This window comes from Orbicella franksi, chromosome 4 (genome assembly GCF_964199315.1).
Source record: "Orbicella franksi chromosome 4, jaOrbFran1.1, whole genome shotgun sequence".
NCBI classification, from domain to species: domain Eukaryota; kingdom Metazoa; phylum Cnidaria; class Anthozoa; order Scleractinia; family Merulinidae; genus Orbicella; species Orbicella franksi.
Window position 1 is genome coordinate 3,522,301 of NC_138148.1, and position 20,059 is coordinate 3,542,359.

The window sequence follows — 20,059 nt, forward strand, 5'->3', positions numbered from 1 at the left end:
CAAGCAATTGTTCCTTGTGGAGGAAATCTTGTCAGAAGAAATGGTCGTGGATGAAATATGGTGAGGAGTTGATAAAGAATGGCCAGTCTTCCTTTGACAGGGGTAGGGTAGTACCGGTTACTGGTCAAACCTGGACCTAAAATGTAATTTGTAACAACTTAACAAACAGATGATGGGGAAGTTCCAAAATAGATAATCTAAGAGGGTTGCATCAGATAATTCACTGCATCACAGTGATGATAAATTATCATTTACACACTTGTTATGAAGAAGAAATGGCTTTCAGCTACATAGGGATCCTGTGCCTATGAGGAGGGCATGTTGGCCTTATGGTGATGTAGTATATTGCCCCTTGACGAATGCGTGTTAAATCTCAACCATCCAGGCAGAATACTACAGGTTACACCTTCGACCTGATTAATTGCTCTGACATTGCCACTTAAGGCTTTTGGGGATTTCTGTTGGAGCATATTGTGGCTAGAAGTAGTGATAAAAAAGTGAAATTAGTTTGACTTGAAAAGATAGTGACCTACAGCTTCTAAAGGGTTGTACCCTGAGTCAGAGATAACCACTAACTGACACTCTGGGCAGTTGACGCCATCAATATCGGTCTAAAACATTAATTTTTGAGTATATCATTCTTAGTGCATACCATTTTTCTCAATCATAGATTCAACAATGTACCATGGTTGGCCCAATGATGGCTTAAGGACTGGGTAAGGCAAAAATGCTGCAAATGCAGTAACAGGATATGTTGCCATGGGAACAATGCAATTTGTCCAGGACTTCAGCCCTTGCAATTGGTGTTCATTACCCTGAAAGAATGTTCAATATATGATTCCAACTTCCAACTTGCCTCTGCACACTCTCCTATTGAAGCTTTTAATATTTACATATAGCAAAAATGTATATAATTCATGACACCATGCAAGAAAATATAATCCTTGTTTAAAACAGGGTACATTTGTGCAGAACCCTTTAAAATGAGGTCTTGATCAAAAAGCTCACCAGTAATGGCCACTAAATCACTTATTAAAAACTTATGGTCAGGATCAATTTGATTTGACCTTGAAATGAATATTGGAATCTTAAACAAGGGCTTTGAGGATGATTTTGCCTGCCTGCTTTAACAACCTAGACGAAAGGTTTTGTTGTAAGGAAGTTGAATGAGTTCAAAAAGGTTGGCCCGCCAGTGAAACCAGTTGCCTTTCCACTGAAAATGTTAATGAAACAGTGTTCAGCCTACGATTACTTGACTGTTTACTGCAATAAATGAATCAAAACTGTGAAAAGCATAAAAACTACATGTATTAATAATATACTGGTGATAATTTGGATGATGGCAGTTTTTCAAAGTTTCAATATCATATGCAGTAGTTTGACCCAGACCATTTTTGAAATGTCCCAATTTAAAATGTCATGTGGGACAGATGACCCACTTTGACTAATTTCTAGATTGAACACTGATGAAACCCCTGTTTAAATCTTTATTCATACTGAGTCAGACATATATAAGCCACACCTTAACAGTATAGAACACCCATTCACAATTTCTTGGAACTACTATACATGTAATACTCACTGTGACAGTGTTCTGTGAATCGTCTGAGTACTTCGTCATCGTGGAGAGAACCAAGGGAGTGAAATGACAAGTAAGGGTTAGCTGTTCTGTATTGCCAGTATCTGGCCAATCTGGTGCAAATGCAACAGTGTTAACATCAACCTGATGGTCATCTGCAGGTGCCTGGGTTCAAACAAACAAAAAACGTCATTGATTGAGTTCGCCTTTTAACAATGTTTGATCTACATGTTAAGGACGTTCGTGCACGCAAATTCACACGCCACGTCATGCATTGATGCGCATGCACACTAAGTAATAAAATGAACAATGGTAGGACAGAAGTTGGCCATTGCTATAGCTTTGCCTGGATTTAATGATCTTGGACATTCGATGACCCCTATTTTTCTTTTGATGGATCATTTTCTCTACCGATTTTCTATGTGTAGCAAAAAAATGAAGAAAATCCATCGACTAGAAGTTTGAATTTTTTGCAAAATGCACCATCGAATTCCATTCATTTTAGCCATTTGTTTATCTGTGTGGTGGTTTCAAATGCCTCTTGAAGGGTTACATGTAAGTTTTGTGAAAGCATAGGCAAAATTTGGAATTATTTACGCAACAGACCCTGAATTCTACAAAATATGACTAAGATTGTTTGCCTCTGTTGACTCACCTTCGATATTTTTAACTATAAACCCCTGTAGACCACTTGCCTATTAGGTTCGGTCCACACTATGCTGGAGAAATTCGACAATGCAGTTTTAGTTCTACCTTTAGATCTAACACTAATCCATCACGAAAAAAGAGCTTTTTGAAAACTCTCTTCAAACTGGAGGAATTTGAAAATGCTAGCTTTCCATTTTAGTGTGGACAGAAAACACTTTTAAAATGGAGGTTTTCAAAAATGACGGCATCACAATAATCATGTGATTTCCCTTCCTGAGTTTTCCTCAAATGCATTCCAAGATGAATGTTAATAGTATTTGTTGAGTTTTCAAATTTCTCCAGTGCAGTGTGGATGGAAAACATTGGATGCATTTTCAGAGTGAAAACAACATTTTCAAATTTCTCTGGCACAGTGTGGACAGGGCCTTAGACAGACCTTATTCTCTGAGTTGTGATCTTGCCCAAACCTAGCCTGCTCCAGGCTCTTGGTTTGTGGGGATGAACAAAAGGGGAACAAAGTGAGAACAACAATGAGGGGATTACAGATCTGGGGAAGTTAGGGAGAGAACCCCTTACCTTTTTTTCTCACTCTTTTTTCTCGCATGCTCCTGGCTACTAACCAAACATCTTGAACCGGCTAGATGAAGCCTTAACTAAGGATACTGTTAACTACATGCATTGGTACATGACTATGCAGGCAGGGAACTTGACCCCTGACAGATTTAACTGAGCCAAGTAGATTAGAGAGAATGGAGAAGCAATTACTAACTTGGCCTTTCAGACTTGTGGGGAGGAGCGTTTGAGATGGTGTCAATAATAACACCCTATTGGAACGGACCTCAGATGAGTTAAATCCACCTGTTCAGTATTTTTCCTACCTGTTCGGAAATACATGTACCACGTTTGAAGAATAATCATAGTAATACATGTATTCGGTGTACATATCTGGCTACTTCTCAATCTGATAGCAGCCTGATCATTTAATTCTTTGGGGCTGACATTTCCTGACGGGTATTTTTGACACTTGGAGCAAATTTTTTTTCCTGGTGTGGGGACGAGAAAATTGTCCATTTTGCAAAAATTTAGAAACAGGTGGTAGAGAAACACACTGCAGAGATTTGACAGCCTGTCCTGGAGACTGGGAGATTTCAATCTGTATCCAGAAGACGGACATTTTGTTTAATTAATCTGAAAAAATGGTAGGTGTGCTACTAATATGATATCTCTGACTGGCTTCTCGATCAGGTGGGGTGCAGAAAGTGAATTTAGAGAGCTATTTCTTGCTCCAATAGATCTAGTGGCAAGTGGGGGGAGAGAGAATGCTGATTCACAGGCTACAGTGTACTACAAAATGTCAGCATTATCTTTTCATGAGGGGGATGGCTCTGCTACACTCACCCCTGAGAGTGAACAACAATGTAAGTTTAATTAAACTAATTACGCATTTCTAACAGGTACTACATCCTGCATGAATAACCTGAATAGATTAATTAAGCTCTTGAATGTAGTATTTATGTGGAAGCGATCATGTTACAGTACAGGAAGCAGCTGACGAGAAAACTTCTTCCCTATCAGGCAATGGTGGGAATTAGAGAACTTAATTATTTGCAAAAAAATATTTTCATGTCAAGGAAAGAGACAACATAAGACTACTTACTTTTCGATGCAAAATTCTGTTGGCAACTTTAACAAATTCTGACAAGTCCAGCAACCTATCCAAGTTTTCATCGTAGGTCACAAACAAGCTAACTACTTCTTCATCCACCACGTCATACATTGAGCTTGTGTCTCTGATATCGCCATAATGAGTCCTCTCTAACAAAACTGGTGTTATCACAAGGCGATAGACAACAACAGCAAGAGCTGCGACCAACAATGATGTGAAAAAAGCGCATTTGTAGCCTGTGTAGACGGTAGTTGATGCCCTCGAACGATTCTCCATAGCAGCCGTAGCTGCGTCTTCGCTTTCTGCACTCATTTTCTCCTACTTATAATTTTGCAGGACGACAGCATTTTGCCGTACAACTCACGACGATATTTAGGAAGAGAAGCAGATTTCTTAGTAACAGAATCTGGGTTTGCGGAGAACAGGAAACAGCGCGGTTTTAATAGTACCATGATAATAACCGCCCTGTGATTGGTCAGTGTTTTTACTTTGTCCAATCACAATCCTTCTTAGAACAAAGACTTGTCCTCGGTGAATGAAAACCACAGAAAAAGTAAACATGGCGGCCATCATTTCAGAAGCGGAAGTGACGGCCGCTATAGAACAGGCGTTTGCCGAAGATTTTGACGACATGGAGGAATCAGGCGCTGACGAGACCCCAAGTGAATCTAAACTTGAAAGCATGAGGTGTTCTTTTGAGCCGAAAAACAAATACGTTAGTGATGTCGAAGACATGAACGAGTATGTTCTGTCGTACTTTGAATCGTTGAATCATGTAAGTCGGAGAATTATCACCGAACAGCGCGAAGTGATGGCCGAACAAGGCAGCGAATGGGATAAACTGAGTCCTGAAGAGCAGGATAAGCTCATAGACCAGCGTATGGTTGGTCCTAAAGTAAGAAAACACTACTATCTTGACGATTCTTTTTCAACGAGAAAGCCCGTTTGGTTTCCTGTGTTAAGGCTGGCCCACGGAATTTCGGGGTCAGAGGAGCCCTCCGCTTTCAACCCACGAGACAGCATTGCATCTGTCACGGTAAGCGTTTGTTGTTTGTATCCTCGAGGTTTGTTTTATAGTAGTTGTTAACTTTTTAAGAACGTTTCAACTTGGAAACAAACGTTTTGCCTGAGATAGCTTTTTTCCGAAGGTAAGCTGAAGTGAATTTTCTGTGTTTGAAAGTCTCTTAAATTGTCACACTTTGTTCTTCGATCGCCAAGAAGCGTGATTCATCGTCAAGTGGTGATAACAGTAGTTTTGGGTGTGGTAGTGAAAGATTCTAAACAGATGCGGGAAATAAAGTAATTTAGAAACTTTTATAACTGCGATTTAGTCTGAATTTATTTATTTTTCTCTACTTTTTTTTTCAAATGTTTAAAGCTTTTAATAAGCTTGCTGTATTTTAGCTTACAGCTGTGCAGAACCAGAAAATAAATTTACTTTGGGCACGTCTACAGCTGTTTTGTGATTTTAGTAATGCCAGGAGAACGTAATTATCTGAATGTTTTTCATCTTGTTTCGTGACGCTTTATATCAAAGTCAATAGTTGAATTACATTTCTGAAGTTTTGAAAACTTCCAAGATGTCTATACAACATCATGCTGATTATACATATTTAAAGTCAACAAAAACAAATTATTTGATTTCATTTCTCTTCGCGCACATGTACTGTTCCCTGAAACCTGGAGCACTAGAATGCCCGTAACAGTAAAGAACATCCTGAAAATAATCAGCCCTACAGTATAGATATGAAACTACTAGTGACAGCAACTGATCTTACCAACCGAAAGATTGAATTGAGTACATCAGGTCTGGGTGATCATCGACAACCATGTCCAGGCTTTTAGCCTGAATTTGAAAAGGGGCTATTCAAAATATGCTATAGGGCCTGCTCAAATGAGCAATTTATAAGACAACATATACACGAAATATAAAAATTTTTTCTATAGAAAATGGGCATCCACAGGTCACCTGAACCCCCATCTGGCTGAAAGCCTGACCATGGCCCAATTTGCGTATATCCTGTGTCCGGATCCAGGTCCTCAGAAATTCCAAGGGGGAGGGCAGTTTAAATTTCTTGAACAGCTTATAGCATATGTGGTGTAATACGTAGTCAAAATGGGGATGCTAAAACTTCTCTAAATGCAAGCCCTTAGTTATATGTATGTGTATGTAAACATGTAAGGACTATTAATAATTTAATTGTATTTAGACAGTCACATACACAAAATGTCCACAGTGACAAACAGGAGGGTTGTGTGTTGCGTGTGAGTGGTTTTGTGGTTGTGAGAATAAAGGGACCATGTTTTTTTGTTTTTGGGAGGCTCTTTGGAAACTTAAGAAATCTTGGACAGTACCACAGACAATAACAATGTTGGTGTATTGCAAAATGGAATTACCATAAATTTCCCAGAGAGTGACCTCCAAAGTTAACAACAAATTTCATATTTGTGAATTAGTAACTCACAAAAGCTCTGACCCTAGGTGGTGGAATTATGAGACAGTGGTAGAACCTGGCAGGTGGCCAAAAAGAAAATGAATTTTCCTGTACATACATCTGGGCCATGTAACATACACTCTCCACATGTCTTGTATTCAGTAGGACCCTTGTGTCACATGTAAAAGAAAATTAGTAATCCTCACTGATTTTTTTTCCCAGAAAGACATCAGTTTCATCTCCTTATCCTATGCACACATATATATGTCATAAGTCACTTTTGTACCTTTTTTCTGTAATCTACGGTTGTAATGACCAGTTTGCTGTTGCTGTGTGCATATCCAGAATCATTTTTTCATGATTTATCATTTTTGCTTTGTTATGTTTTGTCATTTCAATAGGAATTCCATTCCAAAGATCAGTTTTCATCTCCATGGTCCTGGGAAACAAGAGTGAGTGCTTAGATTATTGTGCCAATCAACCAATGGGGCAGTTGTTAATTAATAAATATACATGTATTAAAATTCTTACCTGGTACTGAGGCTTAGGGGACCTCAACCTCGATGCAATTTTGTTTTGTTTTGTTTTATTTTAGTCCCTTAACTATGTTAGAATTATTTAAAGTAAAAAGGTAAAGTCTGCATACAAGCCAAGTTGCCCATCAGGCTGGAGCTTATCCTGGTTTCTGTAGCACCAAGTGACTAGGAGTATTTCTACTCCCCCCTGGATGGGATGCTAGTCCATTGCAGGGTTACCCTCAGCATTAAATTTGCTGGTACCCGTTCACCTGGGTAGAGAGAGGTGCTGTGAGAGTTAAGTGTCTTGCCCAAAAACACAGCATAATGTCCCCAGTCAGGGTTCAAACCTCCAGACCACTCAATCTGGAGATGAGCACATTAACCTTGAGGCCACTGCCGTGAATTATTTTAAGATACTGTACTTGGCCTATTTGCAGTGTAAGTTTTAGCTCTGTGTGTGCGTAGTTGTGATGAGGCCTCCACTTTTTTTGCACAGTCTAAATTTAGGGAACGATTAGCTTCTAAGAGTCAGATTAGTGGTAGGCTATTGTTTATTCTTTTGCTAAGTTGATCAATTTTTGGAGATCTTGATGGTTTCTGCTGAAATTTGGTAGCCTCTCTTATTCTAGTTAAATTTAGCAAGTGCATTAGCAAGTCAGGGCATGTTCAACTATATGTAGTTTCTATTTTTAGCCTGCTTCCCATTTACTCCTCTGTACATCAAGCAAGCAAACAAATACATCAAGCATGATGTGTCTGTGAAAAAAAAAAACATCAAACAAATTGCATAATTTGTATATTTTCCCAGTTTCTCCTGCTTCTCATTTTTTTCAAGAGGTTCTAATTTTTCTTGTCCTGTGTCCATCCTTTTTCTCATTTTACTATTTTCTGAGTGTCATTAGTCATTTGAAGCCCTGCAAGATGAGTGTTCAGCGTCTGGTGTAGAATGCGCAAAATATCAGTTAGGTCAAATTCAACTTCTCAAACTGATTTATTTTTCAATTCATCAAGTTTAACAAGGAAAATCATAACTGTGATGTTGTTTGGCTATCTGAATTTAATAAGCTTGCACAGATTTTTGTGATTTTATTTAGAGCTCTGTTTTCTCCTTAGCTTTACATGTAGTTTCCATTGAGAAGAAAATACCAAGCACTCAAGGCAGTGTTTCTTTGCATTTCCAAACACCTTGAAGTTTGTCAAAAAATTCTGTGTCTGCTGTGTGTCATATTTCTAACTCTCTTCACAGTGTTTGGAAACATGATGAAACACTGTTGGTCATGTTTGATATTAATATTACTTCAAAATTCAACTTGCTAGTTCATTGTATACAATGTGCTTACAAGTATTTATGTTCTTTATCTAACTTGCTCAAGAGTCAACAAGATCTGCAGTTGTTGTTGGAAGAAGGGGAACTCGAAGAGCAACTGAAAAATACCTTAGAAGCTGATCTTGAAACAATAAACACTGCAGCCATTGCCGAGTTGAAAAAAAGAGAATCCCATGACTTTGACGTGGCATCTAAGGACACAAGCCACAATGGAAGTATTCCTGGATCAGAGCCATTGTCCAGGAAGGAATTTGTTTTTGATGGTCTTAAATACAGCCCTGCCAGTAGCATGCAAGGGAGCAAAGCTAGTCTTTCTTCATCATTACAAAAAGGGAGTAAAGCAAGCCTCTCATCCACAACACCTCCTAAAGGAAGTAAGGCAAGTCTCATTTCAGAAACACGTCTGAAAGGAAGTAAAGCAAGTCTTGCTGTAGAGACTCCTCCTAAAGGGAGCAAGGCAAGCCTTGTTTTAGAAACACCTCAGAAAGGAAGTAAAGCAAGTCTTGTTGAAGAGACACCATCAAAGGGAAGTAAGGCAAGTCTTGAACCAGAAACAGTTCCAAAAGAGGGTCAACCAACTCATGTGTCAGAGACACATTCAAAACAAAGTAAAGGCAGTCTTTTGTCGGAGGTAACTCCTAAAAGTACTGTGAATGTTGAGTCATCATCATTACCAAGTGAACCTTCACCTCCAAAGGAGGAAAATGATTCCAAAGAGGCTGCTTCAGTTGATATTAAAGTAAGTAAAGCTGGGAGTATCATGAATACATGTATTTGTACTGAAGTGACAAAATGGAAAGTACCTGATCATAGGCGTACGAGCTGGGGGGGGGGGGGGAGAGGGGGACTGCAGCCCTCCTCCCCTCCCAAGCCACGGAAATGACATAATTTTTCGGACAAAATGCTCATGATTCGGGCAACGACACTTGAGAAAAACATCACAAAATAATGCTATTAGCGTGATTTCCAAAACTTGTAAAAAAGTGTCTACTTTTTTATGAATCTCTGTGTGTGATTAGACGCCCGGCCGGAAGTCTGTAGGCCGTCAAGTGACCTGAGGTTTTTAGTTAGCTACGAGTTGTTTAAATTTGTATCGTGGAAATCCACGATAAGGATGTTATTGCCTTTCCCAATTTTCTATCGACAAAACAAGGACACGAATCAAAGCAAACAAAGACCAAGACTTTTGTTTTTGTGGAAGCCCTGAATAGAGCTGTTTGGAATATCTTAACCGTGGGGTGTTTTAATTTCTTTCTTGAATTTTTCTTTGGAGGTGTTTCTCTAGTATGTCCACGTTGTTTACCATCATATTGACATGGTTTCTGAATTCATGGAAGGCTTGAAGGACTTCTAGCAATGCCTCATGTTGTTCTTTGAACGTCTGTTTGTTGTTCTGAACATCTGTGTTTGTTGTTCTGTTGAGACGCTCATCTCGAATATAGGATAGCTTCTGTAACAGTCGTCCAAACGGTACATCTTGAAACAAATGTCTCTGTTGCTGATCAGTCAATTTCTGAACGAATGCCATGAAAGGAAGAACTTTTTCTTTTAATAAGTTTTAGATTTTACTTGATTGAGATTGTTCATGGAGGTCATTGAGTATCCAAGCTTTCACTATAACTATCTTTGCGGATGTTTTTGTTTTTCACGCAAGTTGAGTGCGTTTACATCCCAATTTCAACACTCACACATTTGGGCATTGCTTAACTTGTTTGGGCAAGAAGGTGTCCGCCCCCCAAGTCCGAAGGTGCCCGTACACCTATGTACCTGATGAGTCAGGGAAATACTAATATTTTACAACAGGTTCAGTTCAACTTAGCCTGCGAAAACAGCTGAGGACATCTGTCTCGCAAAACACCACTTGGTGTGGGAAGTGAAGGAGGATGGCTGTTTTCACGTGGTAGTTCAACTAGGTGGATGCAATTTTAGGTCCTGATGTTCATGTCAGTGAGATTTTTCATTTGTACTCTAACTTATGGGCAACTCTACATGTATCTACAGTATGGCCACCTTTTCCATTGTATGTTTGTATGTTTTACCATTTTTTTGTTATTTCTAGTGTTGTTTTTTTGTTTGTTTGTTTGTTTGTTTTTTTGTTTTCTGTGCATGTATTAAGGATAAACAAGGGTCAGATTACTATGCTCTGGTGGGGCTAGTAGTTCACATATTGAATGTAACAACTCTCAAATTATAATATGATTACAAATGTCAGCAACACTGCACTGTCTTGTAACCTAGAGTTTTTGTGGGAAATATAGGACAGAGCAGGACAGCTCCTTCCTCCCTCCCCCAACAAAATTGTCTGAAATTGTTAGTGTCTGGGATTTTCCTGGCATGTGAAAAGCAAGCTTGAAATCCTTCCAAAAGGAAATCTAGATATACAGTCATGTATTCCCCCTTTTCTGATGTACATTGTAGACAGCTTACAGTATGTCAATCCTGAGAGGAAAAATGAACATAATTTATTGTTGGATGTATCTAGACTTTGTTGCATTATTTTGCACTTCGGTGGGTAAAGCAGATTAACAAACATAATTTTGTCGAATATATTTTGCATAATTTCCACATTTTGTGTCATTGTTTTCTTGCAGGATGTTGATGTTAGTGCTGGTGGAAATTCAAACGATCTGTTGGCTTTTCTAGTCAATTGGTAGCTTTGTTGTACTCTTATGTGCTGTGCATAACATACTTTTCCTACCAAAATTTTGAACTTTACTAAATTCAGAAGTACTTTTAACAATGTTCACTCCTTAGGCATTGTAAATATTGACAGCAAACTGGGTGTAAATCAAGAACGTGAACAGCATTTAAGCATAATGTACCTACCTAGCTATAATCTAATCTTACAGTTTTATTCAGGAAATTAAATTTTTACGAGTTTGAAACTGTTGCACTTTAAAGTGTTGTCAGTTTTTTTTTCTCAACATATAAGTTTCCAATCTAAAACCAGAAAAAATGTGAAAGTCGAGTTAAGTGTGAAAGTTGTTATTGTTTCAAACCAGGCATTACAGTATACAATGTACCCAGAGTGAAGTACAGTACCAGGGCTTGAAAAAAGTGCCGTCTCATTGTCACAAACAAGTAGATTTTCCTGCTGGGCAAGTATCTTTTCATTCTCACTTGTCCAACAGGCAAGGTTCCAGGCAAGTCATCTGCCAACCAGATAAGAGAAGATAACTAAGACTTGCAGGGCAAGCAAAATTTGAGAGCTGTCTGTACAGAGGGCGATCTAGAATTCAAGTTTTTTTCTAGCCCTGAGTACCATACTAATATTAAGTGCTTTTATTACTGACACAACTACTTAACACTCTTGATATGACCAATAACTAAATCAGCCAGTCAGAGTGCCCCACTGCAAGTTGAATAACAAATTGCAGTATTCTCAAGTGTCGTGCATAGTAGAGTTTCTACTGCATGGTCTTTTTAAAATCATGAGTTATTAAAGTACTTAAAAATCAATCTCTTATTGACCAAGCATGTTCCGAACTGTACTATGTGCTATCCCTCTGAGTTTTCTGTATAAACCATGCTGTTTATAATCCATACTGTTTAGACCTGGGGTCACAAGGTAACAAACTCACATTTTTTCAGAAATCATCTTTTGGCCACCTACAACTATACTTCTGTAAAATGGTTGCCACTGAAACAAAGTGTAGCAAGTGTGAACTGACAAAGTGTAGACATACTAGATAATTTTTTGTCCATTAAGTGAAGGAATTAGTAAAAATATATATATTTCAAAGTGTTTTGCTGAGTAAATAGTCAACTAGTTATTTACAAATTTGCATTGGTTTCCATGACATTACTTGTGGAGATTTTGGATTGGCCTGAGGACTTACCAGTGTCAGGCTCCCTCATCTCTTTTTTTGGGGGGGTGGGGGGGGGGAGTGGGTGGAGTGTGTGTTGGAGAGAGTGGCGTGGGTTGTGTTGTGGAAAGAAGGAAAGCTAATTAAGATGCATGATATTGGTTTAATAAGACGCGTGATAATGGTTAATGGCAAATTGAATTGCTTGTAAAATTAGTGTTAGCCAAGGAGGCCCAGAAATAAACTACCATACACGTCATGCGCAGTGTGTTTCCAGTACGAGGTTCATGCTAAGGCTTATGGACTGACACAGCTTAACAGAAACCAAACATTCAATATTGTGTAGAATAATTTATTCAAATTTACCTGAAATGCAAACAATAAATAAAAGCAGGTCGGTATGTTTATTGTAAAATACAATTCTCATAACGAAATTTGAATATCAATGACTGTAGATATAGAGCAATGAACCTTTTTACCAATGTCACGCAATGTCAACAATTTTTCATGTAATTTTTCATATGAACAAAACACCACCTCCATCATTTTTACAAAGAAATGTATACGAGGGGGCAAGTGTTCTCCCCTGGTTTATATTTCTTTGTAAAAATGGTCAAGTTTAGGGACCCATATTTTCATGAGTTTGCAAAAGATTCTTATGAAACTTCTCGCATATTCATTAAAGTAAGATCGATTAATCGAGCGTTGAGGATAATTTTTTGGTGTGAATGAAAAAATCGGAAAAGAATGCCATCGGTAAAAGGGTCCATTTTATGTGATTATTTCCCGTCACTTGGACAACTAGCTGTTGAATAGTCTATAATAATTCAATTTTTGTTCATAATTTATATTTCAATAGGTAACTCATATCGGGTATTTCTAAAATGACTCAACTATATACACCTGGTTTGTCGATTTAAAATATTAACAATGGAAAAAAAAACATTTTTCATCTCGTTTTGGAGGCAAATGAATATTGCTCCATGATCACCACTTTTCTAGCAAGCGTTACTAGAATTTTGAAAGTTTCCAGCGGAAAACAAAACGGTGTTCTAAAAATTTTCTTCACTTTCCAGTACTTTAAAATATTATTTTCTAAGTCGCTGCAGCAGCCGTTACGTGGTTTTGTCATGCAACCCACCTCAAGGAAATGAAGATTGCGTGACGACCCACGTAACCGTTAAGGATGAAACTACATGCATCCTTTACTAAAAGAAGAAACCGTTTATATCTTTCATACACGTTAATTACTTGTGTCTCTGTTTTAACGTCTAATGATAAATAAATACTTAAAACGACGTCTTAAAAGTTCAGTGTTAAAATAACTATTAGTAAAGAACAGAGCGTGACAAGACTGGGGTAGACTGCTGATCCAAACGATTGTTCGTGGACATGATCGCACCCATGATACCCTTGGGTCGTGTTCTGCGTTACGCCTGGTGTCGCAGTGGTTGTGATCACTCCCAGATTATCCTTCGTACAACGCATCCACTTCAAAGCTATACTCTTGGGATAATCAGCCTCGATTTGAAGCTCCCAATCATCAAATCTGTAGTATGTACTTCCAGCGAAGAAGTAGCTCTTTCCATTCCTCCACTTCATGGCTCCATCAATACGGGCAGGTAGTCCTTTCCAAACACTGGTGCTTTTGGGGTAACCGTAATCAATCTTGCGTCCGTTGTAGCGCCAATACTTGTCGCCTTTGAAGAAGTACGTTCTGCTGTTTCTTCCCCAAACAAAGGCAGCGTCCATATCTTTCAAGTCCATTGGCAACCCATATTGCCTGAAATCGCGCGGTCCGTTGTACTCGATGTAATAGGTATCTCGCTCGCTTCTGTAATAATATTGCCAGACCCTTTAGAGAAAACCAAATTTAGAGTAACTATCATAGCCGCCGACATTAAAAACATGATGCTAACTCCTAGAACATTATCTAACAAGTAATAAAGCAAGCGATTTCAATCGGAACTGTTCGTCCTGAGCTGGTTCAACCAGCTAAGAATTACCTCCTCAGTCCCAGTAATGGGAAAAGGAACAGTGAAGCTTGGTCCACCCGGGAACATCACAAATACCCCGAATAATGTTGAATTCGGCCTACCTTGCATTTCGTATATCTATTTGTACAGTATAGTTCTTGGGTAGAAGAACGCATTCTTTACAGACGTTTTGTGGTTCCGTGTTCTACTATCAAAACATATTGTCGTTCTTTCAAATTCTCATATTCTATTTTTCCAACAAAACAACCAAAGTCTTTTTAAAAGTATGTCTCGTGGAAAATGACGCAAAAGTTGACACTTGGCGGAATGACGTTTCAGGCTCTTCGGAAGAGGTGTCGGAAAACTAACTTTGTCATCTTAGTTTCAAGACTACTTCCAAGTGCTATGAAACAACTCAGTCAAACTTGAATCAAACAAAACTGGATTCAAGAACAGGCACTTACTTAGCTCCGCTGAAGAACACCAGCCTGTTAGCGCTTTTCCTGTAAGCAGCGTCAATCTTGTTCGGGAGTTCCTTCCACAAATCAGTCACTCTATGAGGCCCGCTCTCCAGGCCTGCACCGCTCCCAGATGAGATGATCCAGTATTGCGTACCCTTCAGCGCGTACGTTTTCTTGTCAGGGGCAAGAAAGAACGTGTCGTACGAGCTCATAGAACAGACATCATTTTCCTCAGGGACGGGAGGCTTGGTAGTTGCTGGTTTCGGCGTCGCCGCTGCAGGATTTGTCGGCCGTGCTGGTCTCCCTGAAATAAATTGATTTGGAAAATCAGAAAAATTGTCCGTGCCATGGTTAGTCCTTTCTTCTCTACACTCCAGCTATAAATTCTCTTTAGAGATTTTCTTTCCTTTATGTACATACAGATTTGTACATCCACCCAAGTGTATAAAATGGGTACCGGAGTAGAAGTACTCCTACATGTTGTCGCTTCATGCTAAAGAAACCGGGATAATCTCCGGCCTGATGGACCACTTTTTCCGTATGCATGACTTAACTCACCATAAAGCGCCTGTATTCCTTGTATGTCGTCATAGGTAAGCTTGATGTTCTCCTTGTAACCTTTGTACCAAGGGTACATGATGGATTCCCGCACGTTGGAATGTTCCAGGCCCAGACTGTGTCCAAACTCGTGAACCGCCACCCAGTCCAAGTTGATGCCGTCCTTTGCTCCTATGGTGAATCGCTCACCATCGTCAAAATGCGCGTCACCCGATAAGCCTGCAAAAAAAAAGAGATCGTTATTAAACTTTCCGTTGCTCTTGGCTATTGATAATAAGATAGGTGGTGATAAAAAGTTTAACTTCTACGATCTGCCAGTAAGTAAGTAAGTAAGTAAGTAAGTAAAGACTTTGTTTAAAGAGGGTAGCACTAAAGTAGTATAAAAATACTAACAAACCAGTGCCCCTCTAAAAATTATGTACAATACGGATGTTAAAACTATGGCATAACTATGAGATAATATAACGAATAAAAATACAAGAGATAAGAGATAAAATCAATTAAAAGTACAAAAAGTATACCTAAATCACAGAATAAAATGATTTAAAAGCTGCCAAAGAGAGTTCCTAGTTCCTGCTAACAATGACGAACTTTTCCACTGACTTGAAATGCCGGCCGGAGAGTAGTCTGCGATAAAACGTTTTAAATGAATGCAGTAGATCCGAGTTCAACTCCGAAGAGCTTTAAAAAACAAGCGTGAACTGACATGTAGCATGATACGCCTTCTTCCACGTGGGATGTTGACCTTTTTATCTCCGATCTTGAGGGGTTTTTGGAATGCTCAAACTCAATAGAACTTGTAAACAATTTTCTGTTAATAAAATATAAACTTTCCCTGTATGTACAAATCTGCGAGCCAAGGCTAGGGTATTCAGATAGATAACACTATCTCACGCTAAACCGGAAATACCAAGTTTGTATTTTGTTTGTTTGTTCACTTACCTAAGTTGTTATGAGGGTAGAACGCATGCGCCAAAGTTCCGCCTGCTCCGTCAAACGGGTAAGCATCACTATGGTAACCGGTCTCAAAACTGATGTGAATATCAACGTCTTTATCATCAGCGTATCTGTTTTCGTTAATTCGCAGATTGGTTGCATCACTCCATAACTTGAACGCCTTTCTGAAGGTTTGCCGTTGTTTCTCAGTGTCCCTGATGTCTGATGTGAAAGATTTGATTTTGTATGTCAGATCCTGTCAAAAAGAGTAAAACAATATTAATTTTATAACCAGTGGACCATAACCATGAATTCTGAATATATTTTGCCGCGCACTTTGATCAATTTTTATGCAAAAATACATGAATCAATGAACCGAAGATCCCAAACAGACAACATAGCTAGTTCCTATTTTTTGGTGAGGAAAATGTGTCACGGGATTTCTTGCCGAGCTTAAATACAGTATTGTGAGTACATGTATTTCAGAAATGAAATTTTGCCGCAAAAATACTTCTGACATGGATCCCCACATGAACTTTGAGTTCAAGTGCCCTTGAATATAGAAAGAGCTTTCCGATGCATCTGAATTCTAAAATTTAACATCATCAAGTCCGAAGAATCATTTTTAATAAAACGCCATAGGAAAAAACCTGAAGATGAGTAACGCAAGATTTTCATTTTCTTACGTGTTTCTTCCATCGTGACCCTTGCAACGTGTATCTCTTCTTTCTTCGAGTGTTATCCGTCTTACCAAAGTCCGACACACCACAACGGGATTCTCCCATGAGCTTAATCGTAGCCGCGTCTAAGTTGCCTGTTTCCGGTAAACCACCATAACGCTGTAACATTTTGATGGATTTTTCTAAATCTTGTTGGCTTCTAAGTTTCCCCGTTCTGGGATCATCAGTCACCAAATAGCCAAATCTTGTTAAATAATCCTACAGTGCAAAAGGTAATAAATCATGAATGTTTGTTTATAGAAGTATAATTATTGCTTTTAAATTATAATGAAAGAATCTATAAATTTGCGGAGGCAATGAGTCTGTACCTCCAAAAAGGCGTTACCATGAGTTACGTCATAAATATGATGTCATCAATATGCAACATAAATTATAGTCAAAATACTGCCGGATCTTGAAGTTTATAAAATACAACCATCTGTTCGCACAAGTATGTGTTTGCTGGACAAACAAAACTAAGATTATGTCATGTTACCGAAAAATCCAAATAATGATACTAGTTCAATTAATTAGTGTTTCTTTCTGGTGACGTAGCGTTTCTGTAACTTCCGCCAAGATTTCTATTTATTTATTAACATTGGATTTTTTACAACACAGACAATTTCTGTTCAGTTGTCATGTGCCTCGTGATGTAGCTTCAATATTTTCTTTCATTTCGTTTCCCTGCTAGACTGTCTTATCTCGAGTGGCTCTTAATTGACTCAACTTAAAAACGCAAAAGTGATCAAAAGTGGCAACAGGCCAATGAACATATAGAAAGTCACGCGGTAACTATATAAAGACGACGTCGTGTTTTCAGTGCTAAAAGTAGCACGGCATGGTAGATACAAAACTAAGACAAAGAAATCGAAATAGTCTTGAATCGTTATTTAAATAAGATTTAAATAAGATCTCGTCTGGAAGAGTTCATATTTCCTTTTCAGCTCTTAAGAGCGGAATTTCAAGCCGAGAAGGAAACGCAGAAAGCTAGGGTCACGTTTGCTCCATTTGCTGTGAATCGTGAAAACGCGCACTACGTACCTTGCATAATTCTCGCATTACTTCACTTCTAATAGTCAAGTTACGGTCAATTTAATTCGGGGACGGGTTTTATATTTCATTAGTAATCATGTAAACCTAATGCTCAAGAGCATGACGTCATATGTTGTTGAACCAGATAATTCTGGAACCAAACTACGCTGACTACGAAATACTCGTTACATAAATGCAATGATTATTTCGATTTTAGAAAATGCCCTCATACCATCAATTTGATAAATATACATTACCAAAAGGTCTGGACAGCAGGAAAGTCACAGTTTCAGATACAAAACGAAAATTGTTAATTTTACAAACGTGTTTCTTCTGTTTATATTAATATTTATGTAACGTTCAATCTTTTTAAGTCGGCCAATTTGCATCTTCCGAAATATTTGCACCGAAAAATGAAGACGTTTCTGACGAGAAATGTTTGTAAAATTAAAATTTTGGTCTTTATTATTATATCTGATAAATGTATTAGTTTTAAAAAGAAGAGATTTAGAATCATTTCGCTGCAGATTGCATTTCTATTCGTTTGTATCATGTCACGGTTTGATTTCCGTGACAAATGACGCAAAGGCGAAACATGCTTCAATGGTTAAATAGTAGGGAAAAAATTTTGAGCCAACTTCGTGAACTACACTGGAAAATTATGAATAACAAGGTGACATAAAATAATGAACTTACGAGGAAAGGATAAAGTTAATACTTACAATTCCTTCCGCAACTTTCTTTGAATTGAGTGGACTACTATCTACGAGGTTTGGGAGGCAAAAGGAGAAGCACACAACGAGGATTAACCGAAGTGCCGTCCTCAGACGACCAAAATTTTCTGTGTACGCCATTTTCTACTCCACAATACTAAACACTTGCCACTATTTTAAAATGCTCGGCCTTCAACACCGAAAGTTGCCGCTGCAGACAGATGTAGATTTGTCTTTCGTCTATCGTCTGGTGTCACAAATGAAAGTTCTGTCCTTATATAAGCGAAAACCTCCCTTCGCGTGGATCAATGCCAACTAGGAATATCCAACACCACCGCAAACTAAATATTGGGTTCGTCGATAAGATTGTGCCTCTGCAAAACAGCTTCAACGAGAACAGGAAAAGGTGTGTTTACCACTCTAAAAGAGTAGTGAAGACTCATCAGTTTATAACCCATTGACCGTAACAAGATACACTTCCGCCAGAAATAAGCGGGTGCTATTTCACTCCCATATTTGGCGAAAATGGATACCCTTCAAGTTATCGTGCAAGTCGGAAGTCACACGATCTGTTTCAAGTTCTGCGTACACTGTTCGTCTATCGCTGATCCGATGACAAAGCTTTTTTCCTCGTTTGTGTTCCGGTAGATACAGTTTGTCGTCTCCTCCATGAAAGACAATAAGCAATTAGAAATAAAACCACACCAAAACGAAGCAAGGCGAATATTGCGATTTTTGACCTAATCAGTATAATTAGATCTATTTTCATTGTTGAATCTGAAAAGGCGTGAATTTTACCCTTATCGAAAGGTAAAACATTTTTCTTTCATTTTGTTATCGCAGGTTCACCTCTTTAACAGCTTCTGCGTGGTTGCTATGAGTCAACATTTAAAAGCAAAGTTTCAAGCGAGATCTATTTCGTTGCAATGTTTTCTCCTTGCTCCTGTTAAAACCACAAATATTGCTCAAAACAAAATCATTTGAACGGTAATTAAAATCTAACTTGTCCATTTTTGTTATGTAGTCACCAAAGGATCACATTTTATTGCATACGCAATAAAGTTATTGTCTGTCTGGGCAGTGTGTTTGGGCTATATCGTTTTACTATCACGTTTTAAGCAGAAGGTCAATTATTAATTACAGTATTTAGTTTGCCGAGTTTCTTCTTATTTGGTGTGAGCAGAAACCGGAGTCCAGTATTCAAGTTAATGAAAGCACAACTCATCGTCTACTGTTTTCTTACAGTATTTCATTTCTTATCACGCTGTTTATCAAGTTGACTTATTTGGACACTATTCGATGTGAGCTAAATGCCGACTGTGGCAATAACAAACAAATAAATCGCTGCTCACCGTCCGATTGAGAGTTTCCGGCCTTATTTTATCAGTTGTTCCAGTTTTTGTCGAGCTATCAGCGCAAAAGGGGAAGACCCTGTGATTTACTGCACCAATGCCTTGCCTATTTCAGTTCTAGCTGCTGGTTAGCTCTGGGTACATAAGCTTACATTGTGAATAATGTTCTAGGTGCTAACTGCGCATTGCAATTCGGTTCAGTGCTGCATGCAGCTTACGGTTGTGAAAGGCAACTAGAAGGACACGATTGCCTGTCAAGTGGCCTTGCTGTACAGGCGAATTCTCTCAAGAAAAATGCTGAAATTCTAACAAAATCAGTAAAGAGTATTTTGT

The 20,059-nt window shown here is 38.5% G+C and overlaps 3 protein-coding genes across 4 annotated transcripts in view; 1 reads left to right on the plus strand and 2 right to left on the minus strand.

Moving 5' to 3' along the window:
• The window catches only part of LOC145485975 (selenoprotein N-like), an 11,931-nt gene extending 7,628 nt beyond the window's left edge, over positions 1 to 4,303 (minus strand). Inside the window, exons 1-4 of the mRNA XM_081464646.1 lie at positions 3,885 to 4,303; positions 1,583 to 1,744; positions 653 to 815; positions 1 to 136 (exon numbers count right to left, since the gene is read on the minus strand). The exon at positions 1 to 136 is cut by the window's left edge and continues 42 nt beyond it. Of these exons, the coding sequence (XP_081320772.1) occupies positions 1 to 136; positions 653 to 815; positions 1,583 to 1,744; positions 3,885 to 4,205 (782 nt within the window). The 5' untranslated portion in view covers positions 4,206 to 4,303. The remainder of the gene's footprint in view (positions 137 to 652; positions 816 to 1,582; positions 1,745 to 3,884) is intronic.
• Positions 4,304 to 4,344: 41 nt separating this feature from the next.
• On the plus strand, positions 4,345 to 11,939 carry LOC145485980 (uncharacterized). 2 transcript variants are annotated; one of them, XM_081464654.1, is made up of 4 exons: positions 4,345 to 4,929; positions 6,730 to 6,780; positions 8,220 to 8,912; positions 10,765 to 11,939. In XM_081464654.1, exons 1-4 carry the CDS (start codon positions 4,429 to 4,431, stop codon positions 10,825 to 10,827), a joined length of 1,308 nt encoding a protein of 435 aa, XP_081320780.1. In that variant the 5' UTR covers positions 4,345 to 4,428; the 3' UTR covers positions 10,828 to 11,939. The 2 variants fall into 2 exon arrangements, with proteins under 2 accessions (XP_081320780.1, XP_081320779.1); XM_081464653.1 differs by lacking the exon at positions 10,765 to 11,939 and having other exon boundaries at positions 8,220 to 10,757.
• A 315-nt stretch (positions 11,940 to 12,254) lies between these two features.
• On the minus strand, positions 12,255 to 18,974 carry LOC145485974 (matrix metalloproteinase-25-like). The gene is made up of 6 exons (XM_081464645.1): positions 18,384 to 18,974; positions 16,597 to 16,848; positions 15,917 to 16,166; positions 14,975 to 15,193; positions 14,420 to 14,720; positions 12,255 to 13,834 (listed from the first exon to the last, which is right to left on the minus strand). The coding sequence occupies exons 1-6, from the start codon at positions 18,513 to 18,515 to the stop codon at positions 13,282 to 13,284; spliced, it is 1,707 nt and encodes a 568-aa protein (XP_081320771.1). The 5' UTR covers positions 18,516 to 18,974; the 3' UTR covers positions 12,255 to 13,281.
• Between the last annotated feature and the right edge of the window lie 1,085 nt (positions 18,975 to 20,059).

Bases quoted from the DNA above. Each gene is read 5' to 3' on its own strand.
- LOC145485980 (XM_081464653.1), top strand. From the start codon at position 4,429: ATGAAAACCACAGAAAAAGTAAACATGGCGGCCATCATTTCAGAAGCG. The intron at 4,930-6,729 runs GTAAGCGTTTGT...TCATTTCAATAG, and splicing joins ACAGCATTGCATCTGTCACG to GAATTCCATTCCAAAGATCA. The intron at 6,781-8,219 runs GTGAGTGCTTAG...AACTTGCTCAAG, and splicing joins CATGGTCCTGGGAAACAAGA to AGTCAACAAGATCTGCAGTT.
- LOC145485974 (XM_081464645.1), bottom strand. From the start codon at position 18,515: ATGGCGTACACAGAAAATTTTGGTCGTCTGAGGACGGCACTTCGGTTA. The intron at 14,721-14,974 runs GTGAGTTAAGTC...AATTTATTTCAG, and splicing joins AGGAATACAGGCGCTTTATG to GGAGACCAGCACGGCCGACA. The intron at 13,835-14,419 runs GTAAGTGCCTGT...TTTTCTCTAAAG, and splicing joins GTGTTCTTCAGCGGAGCTAA to GGTCTGGCAATATTATTACA.